The 15,992-nt window shown below is 41.7% G+C and overlaps 1 protein-coding gene across 5 annotated transcripts in view; it reads right to left on the bottom strand.

Moving 5' to 3' along the window:
* MAP3K15 (mitogen-activated protein kinase kinase kinase 15) overlaps window positions 1-15,992 on the bottom strand; it is a 134,146-nt gene that overhangs the window by 79,414 nt on the left and 38,740 nt on the right. For all 5 annotated transcript variants that reach the window (XM_025201125.1, XM_025201124.1, XM_025201121.1 and 2 more), the window contains 3 exons: window positions 11,743-11,936; window positions 8,128-8,296; window positions 5,732-5,838 (listed from right to left, as the gene is read on the bottom strand). In XM_025201125.1, coding sequence (XP_025056910.1) covers window positions 5,732-5,838; window positions 8,128-8,296; window positions 11,743-11,936 — 470 coding nt within the window. The remainder of the gene's footprint in view (window positions 1-5,731; window positions 5,839-8,127; window positions 8,297-11,742; window positions 11,937-15,992) is intronic.

Here is a 15,992-nt window from a genome sequence, read left to right as displayed (position 1 = left end):
TCAGCAGAGTGTGGCAAAAATTATTACTGGCTTTTGAAACATGACTTTAAATAACTTTAGTTCTTTCAGCCTATGTTATGTCTGAGGAAGTCTGAGAGTTGATAGCAGTCTTCAAATACCCAGACAGCGGTTGTGTGGAGGATGGAGACAGGCTGTTTCTCTGTGGTCACAGGGAATGGGACAAGGAGCAATGGTTTTAAACTGAAGCAAGCAGAATTTAGGCTGGATATTAGGAAGAACTTTCTGACCATAGGAAGAACTTTCTGACCATAAGAATGGTTAAGCATTAGAACAGGCTACCTAGAGGGGTTGTGGAATCTCCATCCTTAGATGCTTTCAAAAGCAAGTCAGACAGACAGTTAACTGGGATGCTTTAGTCAAGGACAATGGTTTCTTGAGCAGGGGGTTGCACTAGATGACCTCCCAAAGAGGTCCCTTCCAACCTGCTAATACTCTATAAATGTAACAATACAGAAAACTTAAGCAACTTTATTGTCAGCTCAAACCAAACTCTTAAGTGCCACAGTACCCAAATTTGTGCATCCATATATTTCCTAACTAGATAAAGGTAGGTGTATGATGTAGGTACACTCACTGATCGAAGCAAAAAGACCAATACATCTGAACACCTCTCTTCTGACCCTTATATGTCACCTTTAATTATATCATAGATATAACAAATATTTTTAGTCACTACCTTTATACTAACCTTACACTAAGAAGAACTTAAGATGAACTCTGAATTTTTGCCCTGGGGTAGAAACCAGAGAGATTCATAACTACCTTGGCACAGTAATGTGCTTGAAGAATTGTCATCATTACATTAATTACAATAATACCAGTAATGTGGAGGCAATTGATTGCTCTGCCAGCACATGCCTACCCTAACCTGATTTGAAGAACCCAAGACCCCAAAAGTAATTCTCTACCACTTGACTCCATATCTCTAGCTCTCTGCAGCATTACTCCACAATAGTTGAAAAGGCTAAATGAAATTAACAGCCAGCAGTGACTCAAAGCAGAACAAGAAAAAATGAAAGACTGAGATTCTCTTTCGATTGTGATTAGAACTGTGGCAGGCTTTATTTGAAGTATTAATTAAATATTGGATTCAGTCCTATCAGACATTGGCATGCTCTAATTCCCCAAATTAGCTAGTCTGTTATTACTTGTGATGTATGTTGTTTCAGGCAGACTTTTTTAATATGCTATAAGTAATCTTTATCCTGGGTTGTAAGACAATAACCAACAGAATATATTGGGTATACATCTTTTATGTATCCTTATGAATGAATATTAATAAAAACGATCAATAAAACATTAATTTAAAACTTCTCAAAGCTTGTAGTACAGCTTGTAGAAGAAGGGGTTAACAATAAAGATTTTAGATGAGTATGCACTTGAATTAAATGGATTCAAATTTAACCAAACCCTAAACAATGCATTTGCATTAAGCAGTGAACACAGCTTGAAAATAGCTACAAGGAAGTTGGTTTTAAAAAAAGAGAATTCACCTTCAAGTGGAGCAAGCAAATATCTGTAAACAGAAGAGATTAGTTTCTTCATTCTTCCTAATGGAAAAATGATTGCTCATTTCTAGAAAAGTATTTTCCATAACAACAGTGTTTAATTGTTCTCGGAAGCACATATGCATTAATGGTCAAACTGGGTAAGATGAGCAAATCACTTAATAAAGCATGTTAGTATGAAGAGCAAGTGCAGGAGAAGTCGATTTTGGTGGGGACGGGATGGGGTGTAGAAACAAGACAGTAACTGGCAATAAAAGGAATGGGATGAAAGGTGTTACAACACATCAACTGTTTGCGATAATTTCTTGTGTGCATGATCCTATCCCAATAAAATAATAAGCACCAAGGGTAGCTTCCCTCTTTTTCTGCTGCAGGGCAGGTACGATGCAGAAGCAGATGCCTGGTCCTTCTCAGACCATTTTTACTTTACATCAGCTTGCTCATGTGTGTATGTTCTAACTGTACAAAATTTACTATACATCTGCAAATGGCAATTTTTGCAGTTGATAAGCTGATCAAATGTGGACAGATTTTCCTGGGGGGCAACGAATATCCCTTTTCTGATAAATTTTAACTTTCTACATTAAAATTCTTGAGGCAGTAAAGCTATCCAATAAATTGAGAGTTTTAGATAAAGAAAAAGCAAAGAGATTCAGAAAACTTCATTCTCAAAAATGGCCAAATCCTTTTTGGTGGAACTTTTACAGTCTCCAAGGGCACTTTTACATGTGCTCTGGGGGTGGGGGGGGGGCCAGTGCTTTAATTAGTGTGGCTGCAAGAGCTGATCTGAATTAAAACACTACAGCATCTCATGTATCAGCATCCCTGAGCTTAAAAATGGTGGCGGGGTGCTTCAACTAAAGCTCGTTCGATAAGCTTCAGTTCAAGCGCCTCCACCATCATTTTTAAGTGTGGGGATGCTGATACATAAGACCCAGGAGGCTTCTGGAGCACAGTAGTTATCAGATATCTAGGTTTTCCGTTTCTCATGGAAAAACAGAAACAACTGTAGATTTACTATTTTGCCTGAGAAAAATGCAGATTTTCCTCTTTTGCAAAGAGCAGTCTGCAGGTTCCAGCCTGCAAGAGTCTGGGGAGACTGGGAGGAGGGCAGTCAGGCAAGGGGTGCCATGTACATGTGTATGCACATGGCTGCCAGGCAGCCTAGAGAGCAGCTCCCACACATACACTGGGTGGGGGGGAAGGAGAGAACTGGGATCCCCATAGGGAGGGAGGGAGTTGACCGGGGCTGGGGCTGCCACAGGGCCTTGGTAGGCTCATCCAGGGGACAGGAGTGGAGCCAGCTCCCTGCCGCTGCACGTATTCCCAGGGGGAGGGGGAATCTGTGCCCCCCACATCTGTGCATGAGGTGGGGTGGGGGCAAGTGCAGGCTGCCTGCTGCAGACTTAGGCTCCCTGCCCTGCTGCCCTCCCCCTGGGCCTCCCCAGCCTGGTGGGCAGGACCCCACACAGCAGGGAAGAGCAGGGTCACGTGAGAAAGCTCCTTGCTGCTGCTGTGAGCCCCATGCTGCACTGGCAGCAGTAGGGGCAGTGGCATGGGGTTATGCCCCTTGCTAACCCAAGGCATGCATGCATATACACACATATACATACATATATACATATACATATTGTATGTATATGTATATATGTATGTATGTATATGTATTTGTGGCACTTCATTTTAATCATGGAAAAATGTGGATTTTGGGTTACTTTCTTAACCTAAAAATTGAGGATTCTTTTTTTTTTTTTATCATCAGAGAATACCTGGATCCCTGTTGATAAGGTAAACAGGTCTCTTAAAAGTCTCTCACTGTACAGTTTTTCAGTCCTCATATAATATTTATTTCTCTTTTCTGTACTCTTCCCAGAACTGTACACAGCTAACAGTATCAGTCTCATAAATATCATGTCTAGAAGTAAAATTACTTCATTACTTCCATATGCATACATCCAAGGAATGCATTAGCCTTTTTATTTTTTTTTACCACAGCCTCACACTGGAAAACCTTATTTAGTCGTTTGTGTACTTTGACCCCTAAATCCTTTACATCTCCAGAACAAGGCCTTCTCCCCATTTCTGTAGACACGTCCTGTGTTCTTTCTTACTGGATGTACAATCTTGTATTTGGCTGAATTCTAACATATCTTGTTCAAATGGGATCATTCCAGTAGGTTCACTCTGTATTACTGCCCTCTCCTTATAACTTTTTATCCCTTTCCCAATCTTGATGTCCGTTTGTAGATTCTACCAAAAAACAGCCATTGCTGAAAATAAATGTTCACTACTCCCAGGTCTACCACTGATGGCTGTGGAATCCCACTGAAACAAGATTCATTTGATGTGGATTCCCAAATGAAAAGTATTTTTTGAGAACTATTAGTTGGTCAGGTCATAATCTTCTGTAATGTATGTTATCTATGTAATACATAGTGCTAATCTTTAGTGAGAATGAAGTATATGAGTACTCAAAAGCCCTACGACTCACCTAGGCATTTTACATTTAATCAGCTACCTTTGCCACTCACGCTTGTGATTTCAAACAATATCAGATTTCTTGTATTTTATTTTTTATTTATTTGGATAAGCCCTGTTTTTCATAAAGCAAGCTAAAAGCTTTCTTAAAATAAAGAATTTAAAACGTAGTAGCCAGCATAGAGTAAATGCTATGGGAAGCTAAAACAGCTCAGAAGAATATAGAGAGAACACAGAAAATCTACCTTTGTTGCTCCAGGGGAGGTGGAGAGGGTAAAAACCATCAAGATCAAATGAGCTTTACTTCCTCCATTATGACTCATGAGTTGCAATTCAATTACTACTTGTTACTTATTACTTCAATAACTCACTCATGATTCTAATTTGCTAAACTAACTATTAAGAAATGGAGGTAACCAATAACTCAAGCATTTAAGTAGTATGAGTCTAATCCAAAGCCCACTGAATCTAATGGGTGTTTTCCCATTGACAGCAGTGGGTTCTAGATGAGATCCATTATGTTGTGTCAGTCTGTTTTACAAGATGGTGACTTTTTGAAAGATCCTTTGAGATTTTAAACTTTAAAAGTACGTCTGTCAAATGATAAAAAAAAAAAAGATCATGATTAGTTGCGTGATTAAAAAAATTAGATGCAATTAACCGCAATTTTAATTGCGCAGCTAAAAACTCAAAATTGTCCACAGAAAAAAACTCAAAATTATGCAAAATTATGCAGGTACTCTGTATGGTTGGAGAGTGGGGTGTTTGTGTAGTGGGGGAATTTGTGAAGGCGTGGGGGGCTGTGGGAATGTATGTGGGGTTTGGAGCCTGGGCGGGGGGATGGGCCAAATGCCCTTGCAGGATGCAGGGTACTGTGGGCCAGGAGTAAGAGGCAGCAACAGGGCTGGGGGGAGTGGAGCTGTGGCTTGGGAGTGACACACATACACACATACACATACACACACACACTGCCCAGCAGATAAGTCTGCCCAGCTGCAGGAGGCACAACATGTTGTCGTGCAGCTCCCAGGGCAAGGGCAGCAGGGTGAAGAGCCCCAGCCCGCAGCAGGCAGCCTGCCTCTGCCCCATGCACATATCTGGGGGGACACATGCCCTCCATGTCTCCCCTAGGGGTGCTCATTGTGGCAGGGAGCCGTGCCCCACCCCCCCAAGCAACTGGACCAGCCACCTACAGTTCCATCCCATGACCTGCCACAGCTCCAGGGCCCCATTCACCCAGCACCTGCCCCTGCCCCTCCCCTGCTCCCTACCCCATGCCTGTCCCCCCGGCCCCTCCCCCTCCACAGACTTCCCAGCATGGCACTGCTCTACATATATTGTGCAGGCTGTAGCTGCTTGTCTCTGTGTGCACGCCCACATCCTGCAGTCCTCTGTGCTGCCACCACTTCCCCACTGGGCAGCCCAGAGGCGGTGAATTAGAGACAAGGCATGGGCTCCAAAGCCATGTCCACAATTAATGCATTAAAAAAATTAATGCAAGAACCAATTAATGCATTTATTGCACGTGTTAACTGTGATTAATTGAAAGTCCTATTTAAAAGTTGTCCTGCTACAACTAAACACTTGGTTGCAGCAAAGTAATTTATCTTATAGATATCATGTTTGGAAGGGGTGAAGGAGAAAGATTTTACTCACAAACCTCAAACGTATTTGCACACATATAAACACACCTACAGGGAATATAAAAATACAGTTATTCTTACCGATTCAATGCAAACGCATAGTGAAATTTAATATTATGCTGGTCAGCTAAGTCACAAGTAGGCAGCATTTCCAATGTTTCCACCAGTTTCACCATAGCATCATAGTCCTAATATAGTGTAAGAAAAATCCACAATCAATCACAGAAAGCACCACTAAACCAAAGCATTCTATAAAATTTGCAGTTGGATGGTATTAGTGTTAGCAGTAGCTATGAATCTGGCCCTTTCAGACCTCATCTTCACTTGGAAGTTTAATCAAATTATGTAATAATGACCAAGCACTGTGGCCCAGGCCTAGAAGGCCACTTCAGGCTTAATATCAGGAAAAAACTCCTTCACAGTCTGGGTGTCCAGACTGTGGAATAAACTCCCTCAAGAGGTGGTGCAGTCACCTACCCTGGAAGTTTTCAAGAGGAAACTGAACAGTCACCTCGCTGGGATCACCTAACCCTAGTTGTCTTCCTGCCTTGTGCGGGGGGTGCAGAGCTGGACCTGATGATCTACAAGGTCTCTTCCAGCCCCTAACAATCTATGAATCTAGTAAAAACAGCTTACAATAGAATAAGAGGGAATGCCTAAAGCTAATGAAGCAAGCATAAAGTTAGTCACATGTTATTAAACTAAAATTGAATGCACTGTGATAGGACAAAAGGGTGCTCAAAATGGAGAGTAAGTGTATTGTTACCCATTATACTCAGCATGTGCTGACTACTTATAACACTAGTGTCCAAGTGTTCAAGCAGTGAAGCGCAAGCTAAGTGCCACTGTAGCATTGTGAAGTCAGGCCTTTGCCAGTAAGGACCATCTCCAGATCTGATTACCTAACATGTGTTGACCTAATGGTCATCTGCTCCACAGAGACAATGTGATCAAGGGATTCTGGTGCTGGGGTGGAGGGCAGGGGAACTTGACAAAGCTGTTTGTCAGGCTCCCAGCCTCCTCACTGCACTAGAAACTTGAACTAGAAAGGATCTAGTGGAGTAGCAGGGTGCCCAACAAATTTGTTGGGCTGCCAGCCCCGATACCACCACACCAGAGCTGTGCCGATTCAAAGCTCCAGTGCAGCGAGGGGTCTGGGAGTGACACTGGCACAGCACAGAGCCATTCTAGCACCTGGCCTGCACACAGATCAGTTCAAAGCTTGGGTACAGTGTAGGGGCACAAGGACTAGCTCCCATGCCATGCCAGTGTTGCTCTCAGTCCGCACATTGCACCCAAGTGCTGAATTGGCTCCCATGAGGTGCCAGCATTGATCCTAGCCCCGTCAGATTTTCAGTCTCTGCCCTGGGATTGTACCAGAGCCAGTTCAAGACTCCAGTTTAGTACTAACATCTATATTTAGATCATAGGAAGCATTAAGATGCGACTGCTCAGGAAACTTTTTAAGTTATATTAACGCTTACTACCATCTAAATAAAACATGTGCTAAGTGTGCAACAACACCCTAAAAAAATGCAAAACTATGTAGTGATCTCTCTCTCTTTCAATTACAATTGATGGATACTTAATTTGGAGACAAAAGTGTTGCTGTAAGGACAACTCATGCTGTATTTTAAAGAATAAAGGAAAATAACTATTAAGAAGGAAGTTCCTCACACAGATGGACAGTTAGGAAGTATGGCAACAGAAGCCTTTTTTTTGTTTGTTTTTAACAAAAAACATTTTTAAGGAAAAGGTACTGAAAAGGTTTTATTTAGGTTTTCTGTTTTAAATAAACAGATGTTCCTTTTTGTAGCCATACTGAAATATGGTAGGTCTAGATTCTTGCAGCAAATACTAAAATCACAGCAAATCCCTTTCCTTAGTGTCCAACTGCTTATATTTTGGATTAAAAACTTGAAAACTAAATAAAATACTTTTTCTAGACTGAAAAGGTGTAGCAACAGGGAAGTTATAGACATATTTGGATGAAAGAGACCTCATATGGTCCTCTAGGCAGTGGCAGCCAACATTTTTGACAGCTAGGCCACAAATTAAACCCCGCTCCCTCCCTGAGTGCCACTCCAATTCCCTTCCCTTGCCTGATCTGATGCTCTGCCTTCTGCCCCCTTGTATTATCTACCACTGTGCTGCCTGCTCCCTCCCTAATCTGGCCGCATACAGAAGCTGCCCATGCCATTTGTCCCACAGATCAGCTACTCCATGACCTAGTGAATACCCCTCCTCTGAGACAGGAAAACTAAACAGAGACTATGCTTAAAACCCTCTAAAAATTCTAACAGCTAATACTTCTAATACACAATTCTACAATACACTTGGAATTTGTATCATATGTCCTTGAATTTGGGCACTAATTTATTTTAATCCCAGAGAAGCAGGAAATCAAGACTTAAAACGAACATAAAGTGAACCCCAGTAAGAAAATAATCTTAGTTATTTTCTCCTCAGGAACATACCTGGATATCTCGATAAGAAAGAAGTAAATTTATGACAATGTCAGAAGTCAGGACTTCAGTATTATCCATGCGGAGTTTAATCCTGGCCAGCTCTTTTGCCAATTCATCTCCTTGATACTTCTCTCTAGCTTTTCTAATATCATTCAACAGTGTTTCCTTATAATAGGCACTAAATAATGAATATATTAAACAAGTGTTAGAATTTTCTAAATAAAAGATTTGGTTACTCTACCAAAGAGCAGTAACATTTTCTTATCAGAATGAGTCATGCATTCCAGTTTATGCTTTAATATTATCTCATTACAAATATTTCTTAAATATTATAATTTTTAATTAGTCTTTAATTTACCTTGCTTGGTCATTCCTCCAAATAAACACAGTAATCCATGTCTTTATCAGGAAGAAAGCAGAAAGGGAGCATTGAAGTGGCACACTGAGTGGAGTGGACAGTGATATAAATAAAATAAAATACCTCATCTTTAAAAAGACATAAAGATAACAGTGCTAATAAAATAAAGTGGAGCAGAAACAAATCATGCATTAGCTGACTGTGTCATTTACTTCACAAATATCACAGGATGCACATAAAATCCACAGCAACAATTTTCATGGCTCTTTTCACTAGAATCAGTTTATAGTGCACACAAAGGTGTGATGTAAATATCTGAGGGTCTTTTGAGAAAGAGGTTTCTTTGATGCTAAATTTCCTCACCTATATTATTGATACCTAAGCCAGCAGGTGTTTTGACAGGCTGAACTGAGGGAAGCTGGATGTCAACTGATGTCAGTACAGATGTCTTGGCCCTTGCCCAAGTTGCCATGATTCAACGTAGGATAACTCATGGTGCAGAAGAGGGCTGGGCTTTTGTGTAGAAGAGGGCTGGACTTTCACCAGGATCTCTGCTGCCCTGCCCTGCCCTCACACTGTGTCCTCTCCAAGCAGTCCACATCAAAAGTTCACCTTAGTCTTATTTAGGATCACAGAGGAAGCACAGTTATAAGGTGTCATCATTGGCAAGGATTCACAGAAGGAGCAAATGTGCTCATCCAGATACCCAGGCAGCATTTTGCACAGTATTGGGCAAGTCCAGCATGGATTCACAAGGGAAAGTCATGCCTGACCAACCTAATTGCTTTCTATGATGAGGTGACTGGTTCTGTGGTTGCGGGGAGACCAGAGGATGAGATATACCTTGATTTTAGCAAGACTTTTGATACAGACTCCCATACCATTCTTGCAGGCAAGCTAAAGAGGTATGGGCTGGATGAATGGACTGTAAAATGGATAGAAAACTGGCTGGACCATCAGGCTCAGAGGGTAGCAATCAATGGTTCAATGTCTGGTTGGCAGCTGGTATCAACTGGAGTGCCCCAGGGGTCAGTCCAGGGGCCAGAGGAGGGTAACAAAAAAGTGGTGGGGGGCTGGGGCACATGACTTATAAGGAAAGACCGAGGAAACTGGGCTTATTTAGTCTAGAGGAGACGAGACTGAGCGGGGATTTAATAGCAGCCTTCAACTACCTGAATAGGCGGTTCAAAAGAGGATGGAGCTAGAGTGTTCTCAGTGGTGGCAGATGACAGAGCAAGGAGCAATGGTCTCAAGTTGCAGCAAAAGATGCTGAGGTTGGATATTAGGAAGAACTTTCTCATGAGGGGGTTAGTAAAACACTGGAACAGGTTACCCAGAGAGGTGGTGGAGTCTCCATCCCTGAAGGTTTTTAAGACCTGGCTACACGAACTTTGGCTGGGATGATCTAGTTGGGGATGGTCCTGCCTTGAGCAGGGGGTTGGACTAGATGACCTCCTGAGGTCCCTTCTAACCCTAATTATATATGATTCTATGATTTTAGAATCAATTGATGTCATTTCTTTGCACCTGATATATAAAGGGGTACACCATATGTGGTACCTTTGACTCCAAAGCAGGACAGGTTAGAGAGGGGGTCAGCTGAATCCTGGGGGGGAGGCACATGTGATTCTTTTTAGCTGACATGGACATACTAACTGACAATAAAAATTTAAACCACTTTTATCACAGGGTGATTTGACACACCAATCAAGGATACTGGTTACAAGTCTGTGTCATCTGTCCATGAAGTTTTAAAAGTAGTTTAAGGACACGGAAGACAGTATAAATGTTCTGTCTGTTCTCACCTAAAATCTCATTATCAGAAATGACTAAGGCACTTTATAAAGCTTTTTAAGATTAGAGTTTGACTGGAAGTTCCTCGACAAAACAAACAATATACTGAACGAGTCACCCAAATCCTCATACTCTCCTTATTAATATGCTTGTGAATGAAACAGAACAAACAGAAAAGCCAAAACATTATTTTATATCCAGTTACTGTCAAATTAATATAAAATACATCTAGGAAACCTCAGGAACCAAGTATTTCATAGCAGCTGTCATAGTGCATAAACGCATTAACTTAAATCTGAGCTCCATAGAATGATGCCAACTCAGCTCAAGAGTATGGTTGCAGTCCAAGAACCTTGTAGTCATCAAGGATAGATACTTAGGAGAACCTTATTTAAGTTTGTATTGCACATTTTCAAACCATGGTATACATGGATCCAAATCAAGCTTGTGTGCAACTGAGGCACAATCTGAATAATCACCAATGTTGCAAAGATGCTGTCTTGAAGTATCAGGTAGTTTATCCACCCCATGGAATATATGCAATAATGTAGCAGCTGCCTGGTTGCTATAGGTTAATAGATGGAGAGGTAGGACTGGTTTGCATCAACAAAAGCAAAAACTACAGTATATCTTCATTTGAAAATCGGAAAAGTTGCAGGATAGGCAGCAGCAGACAATACCTAACAAACAGAGGGGTACCAAAAAGTGTTACTAAACAAGTAGCATTAGTCACTGTGGGGCACATGGATCCCAGATCATCATTCTGTGAATACCATTTTTACTCACACACCCAAACATCTTCTCCTTAAAATCAGCCCTCCAGAATTGGGGAAGCTGATTTTCTTTGCCAGAACTTCATTGCATGGAGGCATAGAAACATAAAGACACTGTGCTGCAAGATAGGTGTCAAATTCTCTCCCCATGCCAGCAAGCTGGAACCAGTGTTCACCCTTGTGCAGCTGCTCACAAACTGGCAGGAGGTTTTGGCAATTTTATTCTATAATAATATAGGGGATATGTAGTACTGTGGTGGGTAGGAAAGTCAAGTGATAGAGAAGTACTAATCCTGTACTAAAAAGTCAATCAGAGTTAAAACCATACTGTGTGCACACCTGATCTGGTGCTGAAAAACACATGGTCTTTGGTTTCAAGGCTTGTAAAGAAACTGAAATACAACTCTTTTTCTTGTAACAACTACAAGCCATACAGGTTACATTTGGCTTTCCAAGGGCTGTGTCAGCAGTTTTGACTTTGTTTACTGAGTTCTGGAAAGTATGTATAAATCACTGCTGTCATAACACAGCTAATTTACTACAACAGCTGCAAGACTGTGGTACAGTTTACAGTAAATTAATCTATTTCTTTTGGCAAAAAATTAAGCAACACGAAGTCAAACCCTGCTGGTTCAGATGGCCCTCCCATACTAGAAAAGATTATTCAGGGGCAGCAAGGTGCAAGTGAGGTAAAATTACCATGATGTAACATGAATGTCCTTGAGAAGGCTGATGAACCTGTCCATCAGTGGAACACACAGAGGTCCCAGGATATTGTCCCAATTAGGCTGCATGTACTCAGAGGCTCTCCTTAGGGCATCGCTTTCACAGCAAAAATAATCGGCACAAGGTGTTACTATATAGGGAATGAAATAGTAGTTCCCACTGGATGCCTAGGAGGAAAAACAAACATATTAAGAAAAAAAATGGATGCAGTACACATGCTCAGATTGGATGGAGCCACTTCATTCGGAATCTTTTAATTAAGAGACAACAGTGAGCACTTACAGCTACCCAAGTAAACCAATTTTGCATGGCTCCATTTCTCCCTTTTCCCCTCCACTCTTTTCAGTAGAATATAAAATATAAAACCTCAAAACATTTTTGCACACTCAACTTAGATACTTTAAGCCTGGCCAGGCATGCCAAGGCCAATAATTCCTACGTAAGGAGACATTTTCCTGCATTACTGGTACATCTAAACATAAACCTATTGATTAATCCAAAAGTCAGATTTTGTTAATGTTTTTGTTTGTTTGTGTGTGACTGAAACAACAGCAGTTGCCACATGGAAACGGGGACATTTTCCCATGTCATCTTTGGCCTGGAACTTTGTGACTTCATCAGAAAGCATGATTCCCTCCTGCCACCAGACACATATACCTTAGTGAAGAGGCCAAGCTCAAGATACTAATAATTGTGTATGTACTACTTCTATTCATTAACAGTTACAGATGTCTGACATATCCAAATCAATCTGTGGAAATTATTTTCAAGTTACAAACCAATAACTGCTGTTCTGGGTAAGAAAGAAGTAGGTGATGATTTCATAAAGAATGTATTATAGATTGCCAACCCCAAATGTCTCAGGGGTGTTGGTTGTAGCTGTGTTGGTCTAAGGACATAGGCAGACAAGGTTCTTTGGGTAAATGTGGTACCTTTTATTAAACCAACTAAATAGTTGGAAAAATTATTCTTTGCAAGCTTTCAGGAACAAACGCATTATAACCTGCCTGCCATCCGATAACCCCAGGTCACCTCTCTACATTTTACCAGCTACATTCTACCACCAGGTCAACATTTCCTCTCCCCCCACCTACCTGTCTCACACCTATTGTCTCCCATGGCCTCTGATCCTCACTGTCACACATTTGCATTTTCATAGATAGAATCAAAGCAGTTTTATACCATATTTTCTCACATAAAACATACCTGGAATATACCGTATTTACTCAAATCCAAGATGAGATTTTCTACACCCCCAAACAACACAGGGGGAAAAAAGCTTCATCTTATAATGTAATACTGACCTGGGGTAGGTTGTGGCTCAGCTCCAACTTTGGCCCTGGGCTCAGATCTGAAGCTAAAACTGAGCTACCACCTGACCCAGGTCACGGTGGCTCATGCAATGGGGCAGGGTGTCCTGCAGCCACGGGAGCATGGTGGAGACCACATGGAAAGAGGGGTCGCATATGCGAGACCCGCCTGTACAGCCTTGTGAAGTGCAGGGAGACTGTGGCACCTGCCCCACCTCCTGTTTACCTTCTGTTCTGGCTCCTCCAGCCCCAACCTGACCAGGCCTAAAACTGCTGCTGCTGCCTGGCCAGGCAGCAAGGGGCTGGACTAGGGCCACTAATGTTGATTGCCCTGGGCCCAGAGAGAAGCAACAGAAGGTAAGCAGCAAGGGTCAGCCATGAGCACAGGGGGGCAAGGGGTGGGGGGACATGTAGAGAGAAGGGAGGCAGGGAGCACAGGGGGCCAAGCAGGGGAGGCAAGGGGCAGGCTTCTGGCTTCTTGCCCCATGCCCCTGCTTTCCCTGCCACAGTAGTGGAGAGACTAATTTAAGATGACCTTCGACTAATTAGCTTCCATAAATGGAAAATTATAACAAATCTATAATTTTTCATATATAACATTGAATTATTGGGGAAGTCATCTAAAATTCAAAGTCATCTTGGATTCAAGTAAATACAGGAATACACACCATGTGTTTGAAAAGTACAATGAAGAAAAATGATTTTTTTCCCCCAGAGTTGTGGCTGCATAGAGCAGGAACAGCGCCCAATCTTCAATTTACTCGCCTTCTCTGACCTGCTTAACTAAAGCTGAAACAGTAGCTGTTGCCAAAACTCATCTCCATGGGTGCATCTATGATTTTAAAAAGAGCTAAAGAGTCTCCAAGGCTGTGAAATGGAAGAAGAGAGACCAGAAGCAGCTGGCAGACAGGAAAATTGCCCTGAGGAAAGTTAGCTTGATTAGTGGCACATCAAACCAATTAAAAAAGGAGAAACCATCATTAATACCTTTGGCATGAAGAACAATGAGATGTTAAGTCAATGGACTCCCTAAGCCTGAATAGTAATGCAACAGCTACTGTGCTGTGAAGCAGAAATCAACAGGTTGCTTCTATCCCAGTCAGAAAATCAGGTTCCCTGCTGAATCACATATCCCAATGGGGGAAGGGAGTGGGGGGAAGGTGTATGTTGTATGTGAGAAAGTATAGTAATTTATAAGCAACATATGTTGACCTGGATATTGAGATGTTTACTGTTTATTTCTTGGTTTAGTTTAATAGGAAACTTTGAGGAAAGACAAGCAAGATGAGAAAAAAATGGTTTTAAATATAATCACCTTCCAACAAACAGCTGGAAGTTGCTAAGGGACAATGCCCAACTAGTTAACTCTGATGATTTCATATCTTGCATGCAACCTCATAACTATATTGAAAAAATAGTTTTGTTCAGAACAGCCAAAGCCCACTAATATAACAAACAGAATGATTGGAGCAAGTTTTGTAAAGAGAGAGCATCTCAAAGTTGTGCATTCAAGCACCTCCTCGGGTCTGAAGAAACTAAGTCTACCTAGCTTACCAATAGGATATGATAAACTGGGACAAAACTCCTGGGCCTAGCCATCAGTCATGTGCTTGGAGAAACTGGTGGCAAACAGAGGCACAGCTGTCCCTGTAAGCTATGATGGTCATCATTTCAAATAAATTTAGAAGTTGTCTGTTTTTTGAGCTTGCTTTAGATATGGTGGTGGCCCAAAGACATTCTGAAGTAACATAATTTTATGAACTTATCAGTAACAATGATTTCCTGTGAGAGGAACTTCAGCAAGCTAAAGCTGGTGAAAACATATGCACATTCTACAATGGGGCAAGAGCATCTTTCTAATTTGGCGATTTTGTCCATTGATCATGAATTTGTCCATTGACCATGAACACTTTTTAATGGTGACAAAGTGATCAATGAGTTTGCCTCTGCCAAAAGTCAGTGTCAAAATATGATTTTTGCTTTTCTCATTGAGCCTCTCATCTTTTCTATGTTTTTATCATCAAATTCACACAGCATCTAGGCTGCTTCCAACTTTGAAGGAAATAATTAATTCCTCATCCCTTTATTTCTGGAAAGGCACTTCAGCTATTACTTTTTCCAACAAGTCATACAAGTAACATAACACAGATTTTTCCGTGATTGCTAACCTGAAGGATCTACTATAACACGTCTTACTGAATGTAAAGCACATTATTTTGTAGGTTCTACGGTTATTTTTAAAAAGTGGTCAAATATATGCATTGAGGCATGAGTGATTTTTTCTTTCTGATGGGGAGGTAGGAGAGGGCTATACAGCATCTCCCACCCAGGATGCCAAAACTGCTAGTTACAGCTCTGCTGTGAAGGGCCTTGAAAGCAAAAGCATTCAGCTTATGCCTGAAGTGAAAAATAAAGCAGAATCAGGGGATGATATTGTCCACAGTGACAAAGCAGAATCATCTTTGTGACAACATTCCAACTGGATACAAACAAGGCAGTGCTGCATTTGCTGAGGAAAGAGGAAATGATGAATCAGAAACTGAGATAATGAGAGTCTGGACATGAGATTGTTTTATGGATGGATAGAAAAGTCAGTATCTTAAAAATCGGGACATCAAATATATGTCCCATGGGTCACATTCAGTCCAATGGAGCCTCTCTACTGGGCTACCAGAGGGTACCAAAGAAGTTGGGCCCTTTGGTTCTGTTGGGCATGGCCATCAGCAGTGAGCTTGGCTCACTGCTGCCAGACCCCGCACTCCTGCTGTCCCCACCGAACCCTTTTCTCCTGCCACCAGACACTGCACTTCCTCCATCCCCAAACTCACTGAACCCTGCACTGCTCTCATCACTGCCAGACTGTGCATTGCCTTCGCTCCAACTACTGTTGGACCCTGCACTGTCCCTGTCTCC

Source organism: Alligator sinensis, unplaced genomic scaffold, assembly GCF_000455745.1.
Source record: "Alligator sinensis unplaced genomic scaffold, ASM45574v1 scaffold583_1, whole genome shotgun sequence".
Lineage (NCBI taxonomy): Eukaryota > Metazoa > Chordata > Crocodylia > Alligatoridae > Alligator > Alligator sinensis.
Note: the sequence above shows the minus strand (reverse complement) of the source record. Positions and strands in the feature narration are given on the sequence as shown.